At 38.0% G+C, this 17,387-nt stretch overlaps 1 protein-coding gene across 1 annotated transcript in view; it reads left to right on the top strand.

The window, feature by feature from the left end:
• LOC121371609 (calmodulin-like protein 12) overlaps positions 1 to 8,848 on the top strand; it is a 47,382-nt gene extending 38,534 nt beyond the window's left edge. The window contains exons 7-10 of the mRNA XM_041497625.1: positions 4,201 to 4,231; positions 5,556 to 5,699; positions 6,080 to 6,322; positions 8,449 to 8,848. Of these exons, the coding sequence (XP_041353559.1) occupies positions 4,201 to 4,231; positions 5,556 to 5,699; positions 6,080 to 6,322; positions 8,449 to 8,477 (447 nt within the window). The 3' untranslated portion in view covers positions 8,478 to 8,848. The remainder of the gene's footprint in view (positions 1 to 4,200; positions 4,232 to 5,555; positions 5,700 to 6,079; positions 6,323 to 8,448) is intronic.
• Positions 8,849 to 17,387: the final 8,539 nt, after the last annotated feature.

Below are 17,387 nucleotides of genomic sequence, written 5' to 3'. Positions count from 1 at the left end.
GTGTACCTGTGTTGTCGCTGTGGAGATATGCCGCAGTGCGTAGACAGGTCAAAGGTGACTGCATGATCAATCAAACTTTATCAAACTTCTTTTCCTTACGGAGGGAGTATTCATTGTTTTTAATTTTACGTATATAATAGTTGGACCTTATTACCTAATACAAAATGAAATACATTTTTTTTAAATTTTATAAAGCAATAAAATATTGTTAAAACTATCCAGATGAAAACGCACAGATAAAATGTATCAATGAATAACAACTGATTTTTTTTTTTTAATATTTAAAAATAATTGTATAACATTATAAACATTATATTTAACAAATTATTTTTAAACATGCCTTTTCAGAAACCCGAAAACATACATGCATAATTTATTTTCCATGATGGTGGATCCATTCAACTGACTGCGTTCTAACCAATGCACCACAACTAGACAAAGGTCGTGGTATGTGTGTTCCTGTCTGTGGGAAAGTGCATATAAAAGATCCCTTGCTGCATTAGGAAACATGTAGCGGGTTTCCTCTGATGAGGGTCGGGACTTAGCTCAGTGGTACAGCGCTCGACTGATGCGCGATAGATCTAGGATCGATTCCTGTAGGTGGGCCCTTTAGGCTATTTCTCCTTCCAGCCATTACTCCACAACTGGTGTAACAAATGACGTGGTATGTACTATCTTGTCTGTGGGATGGTGCATATAAAATATCCCTTGCTGCTAACCGAAAAGAGTAGGCCAAGACGTTGCAACAGCGGGTTTCCTCTCTCAATAATACCTGTGTGGTTCTTAGCCATATGTCTGACGCCATATAACCGAAAATAAAATGTGCTGAGTGCTTTGTTAAATAAAATATTTCCTTCCTTCCTTCCTTTGATATCTATATGTCATAATTACCAAATGTTTGACATCCACTAATTAAACAGTGTGTTCCAGTGGTGTCGTTAAAAAAAAAAAAAAAGACTTTTCATTTGGTCTAGAAAATTAGAAGAAAACAAAACGTCACACAAAAGGCAAGGGTGGTAGGCAAGGGGTTTTTCTTACACACAGAAACAGACTTTTGATATATCAACTGTGTAGTGCTATGAAAAAAGAAATAACGATGATAACTGATCCTACTATAGATTGCCTATCACACGGAAATATCACTGTTTTAAATTTTCAAATTGTACAATAGTTTACTTTTTATTGTTTATTATTATTCTCCCATTATAAATGGGGAGGAACTTTGCATCCAACAAAAAGCGTTACATCTTATTAATATAGCATAATTCCAAGAAAAAATATTATAAAGCAGGTGCATGTAGTTTAAAAGGAAAACAAAAACCCGGAAAACCCTCAAATATTTGAGTTCGGAGTGGAATGAATAGCTTGGCGAACGAATGAACACCAAAAACATATTTTGTTTTATTACACTGGGGGATGGTGTCGTTCCAGCCAGTGCCAGACGACTGGTATACCAAAGATAGTGGTATGTGCTGGCCTGTGTAGGGGAAGTTCATAAAAAAGACCATTGCTTTCAATGGAGAAATGTTGCGAGTTCCCTGCGTCAGAATTATGGAATGTTTGACAACCATAAGCCGATATTAATTAATCAATATTCACAAGTGGTGTAATTAGACAAAACAAACTCATTAAATTTTTAATGGATATATATATATATATATATATATATATATATATATATATATATATATATATATATATATATATATATATATATATATATATATATATAATGCATAATAATAGCCGTTTAATTCTGCCAGTGTGCTAGAATGTCAACAATGGGATCTAACTACCGTCCACTCTGTCCAGTCGAAACATGAATAGCCGTATTAATTATGCAACTAATTCACAATCCGATTCGTTACGCTGGTCACTTCATTTCTTCTATTCACGTTTTGGGGGGAATTAGCAATGTTTTCGGCCGACCTCAGTGATTTGTCGCAATGCGACAAATTGTCAACGTCAATTTGTTGTTGTTTTGTTTTTCTCTGCGGTAGTGCACAAAAGCAATGATTTCTCCCTCGCTATAAATTGTGACCTGGACCAGGTAACTCATTCAAACGATAAAGTTTCGCCGTGTCGTCTGGAAGTTCATATTTCATAATGGTGAGTATTGTTTTATATTTGTTAGTTTACTTTCATTCATAATGTTGATGTGGCTTTATAGATTACATTTTATAGATAAATATAATTTTAAAAATTCTTATCAATTGTTTAGAGTTGCACCTGTTACTTTATCAAAACGTTAACTATACAGGATTAGTCATCGTAACATGTGACATCCCTCGAATTCTCTTCCTGGCGGTAAACGTTGGCGGCCTGTCGTACGTTCATCTTATATTTGTAACCTGATGAAACTATATTTCTGCCCAAGGATATTTTATACTTGTGGATACCCAGTTACTAGTTCTAGCAGGAAGAAAAGGCAATATTGTAATTTAACACATTAATGCCTTTTAAGTGTCAGCTTGTGCATCCGTGTGCGTTTCATTAAACTTGTTTAGAATTGAACCATCAAAATATTTATTAAATGTATTTCACATGCGTTAACCTGTTAACAGGTTAATATCATAGTTTTGAAGTGAACATTGAAAACTCTTATTCTGATGGCGCGAAAGGTTAACTGTATTCGCCATTTTCTTAACAAGGATGTTTGTTTTAAATCGAGCATTTTTTTTTATTGGATTTGAACAATAGGAAAGCTTATGTAAACATTCAGTGGAATGTGCTAACTGCACTCTGAATGAACAAATTCCTCGTAGGCATTTGACAAAATTGCGGTGTCGCGCCTAAAACATTTTCAATTTAAGGCGGCATATAAGTAACACTAGCTCCTTTTAAAAAAAAGATCCTGTGGTTATTATAGAAATATATCACGGTTTCATAGCCAACGTCACAGTTAGCTGCACAAAGTTGAAATAACCAGCTAAGAAGCCGCACCCCGTGTTGACGAGTCATCCAGGTATATCTAACATGGGTCATAATGGGAGAAATTTCACGTCCTATTTTGTTTGATAAGTTTTTTTTGTTTAATGACACTAGTAACTAAAGCACATTGATTTATTCATCATCGCTATTGGATGTCAAAACATTTGGCAATTTTGACATATAGTGCAAGAGGAAACCCGCTACATTGGTCCATTAGAGCCAAGACCGACTACGCATAAGGCGAGCTCCTCACCACTGGGCTACATCCCGTCCCGGTAGTTTCATCATCGTCTTTACATCAGTTACACGAATATGTACTTGGTGTTTTAAAATACAACTGGTGCACGTTATTCCAGGGAGACAATTAAGGGTCACCAAAAACATTGAGATTTTAAAAACAAGCGATTTCAGTACAAACAAGTCAACATACATGGGTGCGGTCGTAACGAGATCAGACAGCCACAGTAGGTTATGTCCACACGTTACACACAAATAACAGTACATAACTATTTGCAGGGTTTTTTAATTATTAAAATTATGTAGTGAGATATGTTTGAGATTGGAGTGATTGATCAGACCCGTGGGAACGATATATGAAGAGTTCAGGCGCAAAACGCGATATAAACCATTTTCTTTCTAGTTTTTAGTTAAAGCCATTATTGTATGTCAGTAAGGGCTAATCGTTAATCAGTTTTACCTTTATATCGAGCATCTAAACAAACTCATACATTTTCGTCCCCGGGGTTGGAGGTAATAGCTCCCACCCACCCACTAACCCATCCCGGTTCCTACGGGCTGGTGGATAACTACATAATTTGAGTAAGTAAATAACTTTTCTTTCTTTTAATTAAGATTTTTAAAGACTCTTAGATTGGCACAGTTCAAACGTACGTTAGCGTTGCCAGTGATAAATAGAAACTTAAAAAACAAAAAACCCAAGGGCATCGATTCTGTAAAATCTAATGTAGTTAAAAAGGAAAATATATTAACCCAAGAATAATTTAACTATGCTTTGAACAACTGAACCCGTAACTTGGTATAATCGGCTTTGGTTGTTGGCCCGCTGTTTTTTCCTACACTGGGAAGATGATCATATTTCTTCAAAGTGTCTTGTACCCACCTGAAGCCCTGACTTTCGATTCGTGTATTTGAAGCATTGTAATAGAATTATATGAATCGCTACTGACTGAATGTATTTAATGATAAAATATATTAAATTTAAGGTGAAAAATTGCTGATAGATATATTTTAATTCACAATTTCTTTTAGGCTGACCAACTGACTGAAGAGCAGATCGCTGGTAAGTTGAAACAAAATCTTATTGAATATAAAAAAAACAGTTTTTGTTTTTTTAAGCAAATGAACATTATTTTGGTTCATAGCAGATATTTGTTTGTGGGTTAAACGTATTTGGCGCCCCTCCCAACTTGAACACTTTCGTTATCTTTTTCTTTTTTTCGGAAGTACTAATGACCCGCCGGAAGGCTGAAACTTAAACAAACTATGCTATACTATACAAGTCTGTCTGTGAAAGTCTGCCTTGTTTAGCCATGTTTGTGAAAGTTAATCTGAAAATTGTCCTAACCCCATCTGGCAACGACCGCTGATTTATCGATATTACACCTGTTGGAGGTCGTCCAAAATTAGTGATGTTTGCACGGCTGTGCAAGCAATATACCGCTGTGCTTAACGCCGTCTAAATTTGCATAGTCCCAAATTATATATATGTAAAGTAAACACTGATTTAAAATGAGCTGCATACTCGTTAACCCTTGGTGGAAACTAAACCTGTGTATAAGGTCGTGTTAAATATTGAGGGCTGCATTTACTGCCGAACAGCATTGTGTTTGGGTTTATAACCAAGGGAGCATTTTGTTGAAATAAAGTTTGTGTTTATAGTTAAAACACAAAAGAACAACTCGTATGGACTGGTCATTAGCTTTGACTTAAATGTGTAGATTTCGTAAACTAAAACTAATAAGGTTAATATGGATTAATTTTGAAAACTAAAGATACCACTTTTAGAATTGGCTTGTTTGCACACGATTAACTAGGAAATGTCTGTGGAAATGTTTTTAATACTAGCCTGGATGCATGGCGACATGTAATTTGTAATGCAGAACTGTATATATAAAAATGTGGGAGTTGGCAGTTTTAATAGTCTTAAAGGGACATTCCTAAGTTTGCTTCAATTTTCAAGATGTTATCGACTAACACTTTTTAACGATTGTAATTACATATCAAATATATTTTTCTGCATAAAATATTAGTGGCTGTATATTAAACGTGTTTCTGATCGTTCTAATATTTGTAGTAGGTTAAATTTCATTTTATTTTCTAAATAAGATTTCTTTTTTTTCGTACGTACAAAATTATTTCGAGACAAAATCCAGTTTAGGCTTCTTACACATATTAAGACGACCAGAAACACATTGAATATACAGACACTGCTATTCTAAACAAGAAAATATATTTAATATATAAGTTTAATCGTAGAAATATTTTATTGGTCGGACACATCTTTCAATGCAGCAAACTCGGGAATGTCCCTTTAAAGAAATCCATTTGTCCAGAAACGATTTGTAGATGTATTGCTAGTACACAGAATTTTATTTTTGTTTCAGAGTTTAAAGAGGCGTTCAGTCTGTTCGACAAAGATGGCGACGGCACCATCACAACAAAAGAGTTGGGAACCGTGATGAGGTCACTAGGTCAGAATCCAACAGAAGCAGAATTACAAGACATGATCAACGAAGTAGATGCAGATGGTATGCTATTAAAGGATATTCCAACAAATAAAGTAGAATTGTGCACCTGTGAATATTTGCTTTTGCAAGTTTAATTAATTTCCAGGATTTGGTGAAACTACAAGAATGAAATACTGCTTTAAGACTAGCATTTATATTTAACAAACGTGACACTGGTAACCGGTTTTATAAATAATAATTTTTCAGTTAACTTTTAAAATCTGAGTTTACACTTAAGTACAGTGTAAACAATGTTGATCATAACCCGTGTCTATATGCAAAGTAACAAACTGATTGTCTCTGCATGAATGGAAAACTGTAAATTGGTGAAATTACTTTCCTTTGTAACTTGCACTACATATGTATTGTTGTACTAATGAGATAACATTGTCAATTTTCAGGTAATGGAACTATAGATTTCCCCGAATTTCTTACGATGATGGCAAGAAAAATGAAAGACACCGATTCAGAGGAAGAAATTAAGGAAGCCTTCAGAGTTTTTGACAAGGATGGCAACGGTTTCATAAGTGCGGCGGAATTGAGGCATGTGATGACAAATTTGGGGGAGAAGTTAACTGATGAAGAGGTAGACGAAATGATTAGAGAAGCAGATATTGATGGAGATGGACAAGTTAACTATGAAGGTAACGTTTCTTTTCAACTACATAACTAAACTAAAGGACAACTGTCTTGACTAGAAACCCAAAATACAATTTTTACCAGATAGCCTGTTGGGTTTAAGCAGGGCTGCGTTCAACCAAACAGCAGAAAAACACCCGCTAGTCTGGCTTATGCACTTCACGATATAAAAAAAAGGCCTCATCGGGAACCAATCGAATAGTTCGCGAACGTTGGCGAAACGTTCGCTGGCTGAACAGTGAATGAAGTCACGAAAAGTTGAATTGAGCACTGCGATTGGCAGAAATGTCTTGCTATGTAATTGGGATTCCCAACAGAGTGCAAGTAATGAAAACGCCGATACACGCGAATATCGTGAATTTCGAATAAACTACTAGTTGGCACCCTGGAGCCTGCTTCCACTTGTACAGAGTTCTTAACGATTCAGTGGAGAGATGTAAGTGCGTTACATCGGCCTCGTCTAACAACCATTAATCCGTCTCCTAATTGTAGACTCGGCGGAATTGCTTAAAAAACTTATTGAAAATATTTAATAGCAAACGGTCAAATGCGTTCACATTATATTTGTATTTGCTTGTTTGAACTGTGAATTACTTGAAATATTGTTTATATATTTAAAGGGACACACCCTAGTTGCTGCTATTTGTTAACCATTACGGCGTTGTTTTTCGCTATTAAACCCCATTTTTCACAAATAAAATTGCACTTTACTTACATTTTATTATTTAGAATACACATTTCCATTCACCTTAAGTGCTTTTTGGTAATCCTGATGTTTGTAAAACCACGAAATGCATTTTTTGCTTTTTTTCACAAGACGTGTTGAGAAAAAACCGTTAAGCAAGCGAGGTCCAATCTATTTTTAGAGGGGATATTTCCATTTCAATGTCACAGACGTTGGTATATCACGTGACCGTTATCATTTTGGTTCGGTTTGTGTTCTCGTGCACGGTTCGCTCAATCAACATCCGATTTGTTGTTCATTTGTGAGATTTTTCTTCAGTTCGTGAACATTTTCAGTAACAATAAAGTTCAGACAAGTGTGTCAATACAAAACGTTACAAACCCTTAAAACCAATAATTTTGCTAAGTCTTACGATATCTGGAGAGAACAGTTGGAACATGTCCAGGAGAGGTGAAACAACGCACCCCAAGTCTGTGAAATTTGTCGTGACGTAGGCATTGTTGTGCTTCGAGCGACATCTACCGGTGACATCAGAATACTAACTTTCAAAATTATTTCAAGCAATTGGGACATGGGGATTCCCATGGTATTTATCGATATAAAACCTGCTTTTTCACTCCATTTGATAAAAAAAACGTGATCTAAGTGTGTTACAGGTTTGTAGATTAACCAAATTATAATTTATTTTCGCTGGATGGAACTAGGGTGTGCGGCTTTAACAAGACGGCCACTGAATTAAATGCCTCGCCTATAATTAAATATTTAGTTGCACGGTGTCTGATGTACACTATAGGTGCAACTATAAAGCAAGTTTCATGGCCCTAGAACTTAAGTTTGTAAGAAACTGATTTAAAACACAACTTAACGCAAAGTTGACACTGTAGCCGCCTTCGGAAAAGTAATACCTACATCTCGCCATTTTACTAAATAAAGACGAAATAATTCATAAAGGTGAAATAATAATGGACTTCTAAAACGCTTTTTCGAAAAATAGACTGCCTTTACGTTTTTAAGAACTGATTTAGCATGCCTGGTTCTGTGCCAAGCTATCTTAAGAGACAACTTAAACGTGTAACATTTAAAGTGTTTAAATAACTTTTATATTATCTCGGGACCTGTTAGTGTATATTGATTGAGCACGTATTTAATGATATATATTTAAAAAATGGATTGGACGCAATTAGAATTTTAGTGTACATAAGTGTTTAAGTAGTTTCATGTTGATTAACTTTAACCCCGAACATTTTATTTGAGAAAGTTTGTGTATTTTAAGATACGGAGACAGGACCCAGGACAAACATGATCGAAACCTTCGTGGTATAAGAGTATGATAAAATTATCCGCTCCGCTCCGTATTTTAAGATATTCGTCAGTAATGCGTATGTATTTAGTCAAAATGTTTTATATTCAGTGGACATAATTAATAAATGTGTTTTTTTTCTTCAGAATTTGTGAAAATGATGACCTCGAAATGATTTCAACAGACATTTGACAATTGTTATTTACAAACGAGGCGAAGACATTCCAATGACCTTAACCATGACATTCTCAATTGTCCCGTCTAAACTGATATCGTGGAGCAATTTTTTATTACTTAACGACAAGAATAGATGTTCCCCGAGGTGAATGAAGAGACAGTTGTGGGAAATGATCTGATTTCGACGTCTATCAGGCGTATTGGGCAATCGCAGTGTACAGCAATTTTCTATTTATTCCATTGCCTCGATGACTACTCTAACGATCATATAGTTGGTAGGTCGCATTGACGACATTCTTTGTGGTTATTACCGTAGTTAATGTCGTCCAATTGTTTGTCTTCACGAATAAATTATTTTGTATTTTTCAATAATCTTGTTTATCATGTATTCGCTAAAACTGTTAATATTCTGAATGAAAATGCCTGCACGGAAAATAATAATGATGGGATATGTTTTTGCCGTACGACGCCTACTAGTATATTTGTAACGTATATCGCCCTGTGAAACACTTCGGTGATTGACAGTTCATCCCCACTGATAATTGTAGCCAGGACTTTGTTTGAAGGGCCATCCAGAGTCTTTTACACGTGTTATGGCTCGACAAGCCAGTATAAAAGGTGGTGGGGTAATAGATGTGATCAAGGGGCACGGTGCCAATGATCATGCAACGACGCCACTGCTTAAACCGGTGGTTTTAATCCATAACAAACCTATATGTATTTGACACCAATACAAGGGGCCAAGAAGAACCTTCGTGGTAGAGTACTGTCCTTGCTGCGATGTCACATCGATAGATCCATGGGGGTTCGGGTCCTGGTTGGGAGGTTCTGGACGTTTTAGTTCGTACCATTTTATGAAACTAGTCGAGCACGTTTCGCTGCATTGTTTTGTCTTTGTATCATGAGTATCCCAGTGGTAAAGCGATCGCTTGATGCGCGGTCGGTTTAGGATCGATCCCATTCGGTGGCCCCATTGGGCTATTTCTCATTCCAGCCTGTGCTCTACGACTGGTGTAACAAAGGCCGTGGTATGTACTATCCTGTTCTGGGATGGTGCATATAAAAAAATCCCTTGCTGTTAATCGAAAATAGTAGCCCATGAAATGGCGGCAGCGAGTTTCCTCTTTATATCTGTGTGGTCCTTAATCATGTCTGACGCCATATAACCGTAAAATATTTCCTTCCTGCCTTCCTTATGTAGTATAACTTGTTGCATGGAGTGGAGCTATCCCAAACGCCCGCAAACTTGCATCAGGACCCGGCGAAACGTAGCCCAGTGGTAAAGCGCGGTCGGTTTGGGATCGATCCCCGTCAGTGGGTCCATTTGGCTATTTCTCGCTCCACCCAGTGCACCACGACTGCTACATCAAAGACCGTGTTATGTGCTATCTTGTCTATGGGATGGTGCATATAAAAGAACCCTTGCTGCTAATCGAAAAGAGTAGACCATTAAGTGGCGACAGCGGGTTCCTCTCTCAATATCTGTGTGGTCCTCAACTATATGTCCGACGCCATATAACCGTAAATAAAATGTGTTGAGTGCGTCCTTAAAACATTTCCTTCCTTGTGTAGTATGACTTGTTGCATCGAGTGGTACTAACCAAAAGGCACTCAAGCTTTTATCATTCGCTCTATTTTTACTTTCGTTTCACCATCAGTCAGTACATCACGACTTGTACAAAAGCCAGTGTATGTACTGTTCTGTCAATGGGTAAACATAAAGATTGCTGATTTTACGGGAAGAGAAACCCATGTTGGGGTCTTCTTCTTGACCAGGTGTTGACGTAACCGCATGTTCGGTATTATAGACGTAGTTTAATGTGCTGATTTGTCCTTAAAAGTTTTGTTTAACAACACTACTAGAGCACATTGATTCATTAATTATTAGATGTCAAACATTTGATAATTCTGACACATGGTCTTAGAGAGGAACCCGCCACATTTGTCTATTGGTAGTAAAGGATCTTTTATGTGGACCATCCCACAGACGTGAGTGTGTGAGAGTGTGAGTGTGAGTGTGAGTGAGTGCCTTTAACATGCCCCTGTCCCACTGAGGTTTCAGGGATGTCCATCCTGGGTCCGATCTCTGGATAGCCAGCGGTCTGATCCGGGACAGAAAGAAATGTAGTGCCTACAGTGCATTATTAGTTGCTCCATTGGCTATTTCTCGTTCCAGCAGTGCACCACAGCTGGCATATCAAAGACCGTGGTATGTACTACCCTGTCCGTGGGATGGTGTATATAGAAGATCCCTGGCTGCTAATCGAAAAGAGTAGCCCATGAAGTGGCGACAGCGAGTTTCCTCTCTCAATAACTGTGTGGTCCTTAACCATATGTCCGACGCCATATAACCGTAAATAAAATGTGATGAGTGCGTCGTTAAATAGAACATTTCCTTCTTATGAGTTGCTTGTAGATAAATACATGTAATTAATTCTGTTGAAATAACAAATCTAACTGTAACTGAACACCTATGAAATGAAGTTCTGATATGTATTACCTCTGCATTACACACAAAAAACACTTATCATAACTTCAATGACTAAATGAACATACATGTTTATAAGATGTATTGAGCAGGTGTTTTGGTTAGTAATGAGGGACACGCCTATATCAACTGTCCAAGAAGACAGTATCATTTCCATTTTCAGAAAGTAAAGAAATGTGTTCACGCCAAACTAGAACATACAGTGTTGGACTCGGGATCCGTGTAAGCACAATGTGGGGGACATGGGTTTGTTCTATGTAAATATTGATATCTTTACGAGCGACTGTTGTCCGCAATAAAACATATGTTTGAACACTTCACAAACAATTTCAAGAAGGCCGGCCCTGTGTGATACTGTTTACCTGTCGGTCGCCATGGAGATCTGTCGCACTGCGTCATCTCGTCAGAGGTGTACGTACATATACACTCGCACTTCACTAACAAAATATATTGCTTTCGGTTTTTTAAACCCCTATAATGGTATATCTTTGAATAGAAAATGTGTCAAAGGTGTCGGAAGTGAACATTATAAACCTCCCCTCCCACTAAGTTGCAATATTTTCCTTTAAAAAAGGTAGCGAGTTTCCCCTTCAAGACTATTGTCAAAATGATTAATAGATCAATATTCTCTAGTGGCGTCGTTAAACAAAACAAACTTTAACTTCATTTTCCTTTCCATTAACTGATAGTTTTTGTTTTGTTTAACGACACCACTAGAGCACATTGATTTATTAATTATCGGCTATTGGATGTCAAACATTTGGTAATTTTGACACATAGTCTTAGAGAGGAAACCCGTTACATTTTTCCACTAGTAGCAAGGGATGCTTTATATGCACCATCCCACAGACAGGATAACACATACCACAGCCTTTGATATATCAGTCGTGATGCACTGTCTGGGACAAAAAATTAATCCAATGGGCTAACTGTGACAGATACCTTATCGAAATGCTTAATGGTGTACACGCCTCGACTCTTTTAATTACAGTTATAATCCACTTTTTGGAAATTTATAATTTCCTAAATTCATGATTTTGGATGACTATTTAATATTGAAAGGTAATGCGAGTTTCAGCGTACAGTACTTCACTAGGACGCGGGATCCTCCTATTTGAAACTCCAGATTCCAACCAGTACTGTTCGGTTAGCAATATAAAGGCTGTGGTATATCCTATTCTCTGAAAAATCCTAAGCGCTACTCCTCAACACAGTTTCACGCAGCTCGAACGCAACTAATAACCAGATGATTTAAGTGCGACATTTTTCGACATATGTAGATCGAACCTCTCCAAACTATCCGCCAAAGTGGGGTTTTTTTTAAATGTTGCGCTCACCATTTCTTAGTATTTAATATATATATATTGATGACCTTAACCTACAGTTGTCAAAATGTGCAGTTGGGTGTAATGTTGGTGGGGTGTTTCTAAATAACTTCAGTTTTGCTGATGATATGTCACTTCTTTGCCCATCTATTTCTGCATTAAGAAAAATGTTAACGATTTGCGAGAAATTTGCAGAAGATTATGATATTATATATAATACAATGAAAACTGTTTGTATGTGTGTATTGAGCCAGAAACTCTGAAGTTGATCAATGTGCCTTCGATATATTTGTGTGGTGATGTACTGAAATTTGTTGACAACTATAAATATCTAGGTCATATTATATGCAAAAACATGAAAGACGATAAAGACATTAAACGACAGTATAGAGCCCTTTGTGTACGTGCAAACATGTTGTTGCTGCGATTTGCAAAATGTTCAGAATCTGTTAAAACACAATTATTTGTGAGTTATTGTAGTAATTTGTACGCGGGTGCATTATGGGTGAAATTTAAGCAGGATACCATGAAGGATCTTAACATATGTTATAATAATGCATACCGATGGATGATCGGACAACGACGACCATACAGTGTCAGCATGATGTTTGTCAGTCATCGAGTAAAAAGCTTTGGCGCTTTACTTCGCTCAACAGCATATTCGCTGAAGAGCAGAATCGAAACAACTTCAAACGACCTACTTGCCCACCTGCGGTGTACAACTGTGTACGTCAAATCTGTATGTGTAAATCGCTGGCACAAGCTGCTGTATATTATGTAATCAGTTTTGTATGTGATGTTTATATGTTCTGTGGATCTCTGATCTGAAATAAAAATCTATTATTATTATTATTAGTAGACCTAACTCTCTACATGGATTATTCCAAATTACCAAAATTCCTCGCATGCTATTCTGGTAATCCGATCGAGCTGCGCTTGGTGGTTTGAGTGTGCTAGTCCCTCCTTTTCCCTCCCCACACTCTCCTCCTGCCTAGGACAAAAGAACTGGCCCATACTAGAATCTCCACCCAATACAGAGGTGTAGTACAACAGCTTTTTGTGCTTTGTTTTCTCTGTTTTTTTAATAAACACCGGCCTCGGTGGCGTCGTGGCAGGCCATCGTACTACAGGCTGGTAGGTACTGGGTTCGGATCCCAGTCGAGGAATGGGATTTTTAATCCAGATACCGACTCCAAACCCTGAGTGAGTGCTCCGCAAGGCTCAATGGGTAGGTGTAAACCACCTGCACCAACCAGTGATCCATAACTGGTTCAACAAAGGCCATGGTTTGTGCTATCCTGCCTGTGGGAAGCGCAAATAAAAGATCCCTTGCTGCCAATCGGAAGAGTAGCCCATGTAGTGGCGACAGCGGGTTTCCTTTCAAAATCTGTGTGGTCCTGAACCATATGTCTGACGCCATATAACCGTAAATAAAATGTGTTGAGTGCGTCGTTAAATAAAACACTTCTTTCTTTCTTTCTTTAATAAACATTTATTGTCCCAGATCATATAGCGGTATCGGGATAGCGCTCAACAGCTTGATAAGAACGTGCACGTTAAATGATTTGCAATCCAATACAACTATTTTCTGTAGGAAGTGAATATCAAATAGTTTTCGCTTATAACAGAAAGGAACAGCCCACCCACGGCACAAACCTAATCATCATTCTCGATTATTAGTAAAAGTAGTATGAGGGCCTTCCTGGGGCCATGACCTACTTTCCGTGACCTTGACCTTGGTGTACTTGGCAGGTGTGAGTCATAGTGGTGTGGTCTACTAGGGTGAACGCTCGCCCGTGTCCCTGACCGACTTAGGATGGTACTGATGTCCTTGGACTGGCCCTGACCGACTTAGGTTGGTACTGATGTCCTTGGACTGGCCCTGACCGATTTGTTTAGCATTGATCGACTTAGAAGGCAGTGACTGGTATACCTGGGCAGGTGTGCGACCTTGGTGTAAGTCATAGCCTTGACGTACTTGGTGTGTGACTCATCGCCTAGCCTTGTCAGGGATGGTGTAAGATCATTAATTGCTACTAATGGGAAAGTGCAGCGGGTTTCCTCTCTAAAACTGTCAGAAGTATGTTTCACATCCAATAGCCGATGATTAATAAATCGAGATGCTCTAGTGGTGCCGTTAACCTACCACGTCTAAGGACTGCCCGACGCGAGGTAGTGTATTTAATTTTAGCGCGCTGAATGATGAATGGTTATCACTGTTTACATCCGGCAAGTGATGGTAGGCCTATCTTGTGTTGTCAGTCTCTAAATAAAATACTCTACGGAACTTCTAGAAGTTAAGTTCTCAAAGTCTGGCAGAAAGACGAAATGATTGAAATAGGTGAAAAAAGGAATTCTCGTTCTACACTATCTGATAGCGCATTCACAAGATTATTATGAACTGACCTATTTCGTCGCTTCATCCCGCGAGCACACACACACCCACACATATATATGGTTTAAATGACAGATTTTGCCAATGTCTCGGTAGCTCAGTCGTTAGCGTAGTCGACTTGAGCGTGAAAGGTACGTCGTTCGTATCTCATGTGGTAGAAGTTTTTTTTCTCCTATTATTATTTTTTAAATTAGTTTATTTATTTATTTATTTATTTGTTTTTATTTTATTTATTTATTTATTTGTTTATTTATTTATTATGTTCAAGCAGAACCCAATACAAGCATCCTCTAATAACCCTGTGTGGACGGGACGTAGCTCAGTGTTCCCTTAACAAACATCCTTTTCTTCTCCTTAACAAATATTCCTTTCTTCTCCTTAACGCATATGCCTTTCTTCTTAACAAACATTCCTTTCTTCGAGACAAATATGTCTTTCTTTCCCTATGACTAAAACAAAATACTAAAAATAAATATTTGTATTCAATTAATCTTTATTTTACGAGGAAGGAAATGTTTTATTTACTCAACACATTTTATTTACGGTTATACGGACATATGGTTAAGGACCACACAGATATTGATTGAGGAAAGAAAGAAATGTTTTATTTAACGACGCACTCAACACATTTTATTTACGGTTATACGGACATATGGTTAAGGACCACACAGATTTTGAGAGAAAACCCGCTGTCGCCACTACATGGGCTACTCTTCCGATTAGCAGCAAGGGATCTTTTAGTTGCGCTTCCCACAGGCAGGATAGCACATACCACGGTCGTTGTCCAGTTGTGGAACACTGGCTGGATATAGCCCAATGGGCCCACCGACGGGGATCGATCCCAGACCTACCGCACATCAAGGGAACACTGAGCTACGTCCCGTCCACACAGGGTTATTAGAGGATGCTTGTATTGGGTTCTGCTTGAACATAATAAATAAATAAACAAATAAATAAATAAATAAAATAAAAAACAAATAAATAAATAAATAAATAAACTAATTTAAAAAATAATAATAATAGAAAAAAAAAACTTCTACCACATGAGATACGAACGACGTACCTTTCACGCTCAAGTCGACTACGCTAACGACTGAGCTACCGAGACATTGGCAAAATCTGTCATTTAAACCATATATATGTGTGGGTGTGTGTGTGCTCGCGGGATGAAGCGACGAAATAGGTCAGTTCATAATAATCTTGTGAATGCGCTATCAGATAGTGTAGAACGAGAATTCCTTTTTTCACCTATTTCAATCATTTCGTCTTTCTGCCAGACTTTGAGAACTTAACTTCTAGAAGTTCCGTAGAGTATTTTATTTAGAGACTGACAACACAAGATACCATCACTTGCCGGATGTAAACAGTGATAACCATTCATCATTCAGCGCGCTAAAATTAAATACACTACCTCGCGTCGGGCAGTCCTTAGACGTGGTAGGTTAACGGCACCACTAGAGCATCTCGATTTATTAATCATCGGCTATTGGATGTGAAACATACTTCTGACAGTTTTAGAGAGGAAACCCACTGCACTTTCCCATTAGTAGCAATTAATGATCTTACACCATCCCTGACAAGGCTAGGCGATGAGTCACACACCAAGTACGTCAAGGCTATGACTTACACCAAGGTCGCACACCTGCCCAGGTATACCAGTCACTGCCTTCTAAGTCGATCAATGCTAAACAAATCGGTCAGGGCCAGTCCAAGGACATCAGTACCAACCTAAGTCGGTCAGGGCCAGTCCAAGGACATCAGTACCATCCTAAGTCGGTCAGGGACACGGGCGAGCGTTCACCCTAGTAGACCACACCACTATGACTCACACCTGCCAAGTACACCAAGGTCAAGGTCACGGAAAGTAGGTCATGGCCCCAGGAAGGCCCTCATACTACTAGTAAAATTGGCTTCGTAAATTTGTCTAGGTATATCGAAAAATGAAAATAAAGAAAACCCAGTTATAGAGTTTTGTCCCGTTTGAAGTGCCCTTTATTAAAGGGACACACCCTAGTTACGGCTAGTTGTTAACCATTACGGCGTTGTTTTTCGCTATTAAACCCATTTTTTCACAAATAAAATTGCACTTTACTTACCGTTTATTATTTAGAATATACATTTCCATTCACCTGAAGTGTTTTTTGGTAATCCTGGTAATCCTGGTTTTTGTAATACCACAAAATGCATTTTTCGTATTTCGTAAAAACGGACGCACGTTTGAGAAAAAACCGTTGAGCAGACAAGGTTTAATCTATTTTTAGACGGGATATTTCCATTTCAATGTCACAGACGTTGGTATAACACGTGACCGTTATCATTTTGGTTCGGTTTGTTTTCTCGTGCACGGTTCGCGCAATCAACATCCGATTTGTTGTTGTTCATTTGTGAGATTTTTCTTCACAGTTCGTGAACATTTTCAGTAATAATAAAGTTCAGACAAGTAAGTGTCTCAATACAAAACGTTACAAACCCTTAAAACCAATAATTTTGCTAAGTCTTACGATATCTGGAGAGGGGATACAACCAGGTCAGAACAGTTGGAACATGTCCAGGAGAGGTGAAGAGAACGCACCCCAAGTCTGTGCGCACTCTGTGAACTTTGTCGTGACGTAGGCATTGTTGTGCTTCGAGCGACATCTACCGGTGACATCAGAATACTAACTTTCAAAATTATTTCAAGCAATTGGGACATGGGGATTC

The sequence above is a fragment of the Gigantopelta aegis genome, chromosome 4 (genome assembly GCF_016097555.1).
Source record: "Gigantopelta aegis isolate Gae_Host chromosome 4, Gae_host_genome, whole genome shotgun sequence".
NCBI classification, from domain to species: domain Eukaryota; kingdom Metazoa; phylum Mollusca; class Gastropoda; order Neomphalida; family Peltospiridae; genus Gigantopelta; species Gigantopelta aegis.
Note: the sequence above shows the minus strand (reverse complement) of the source record. Positions and strands in the feature narration are given on the sequence as shown.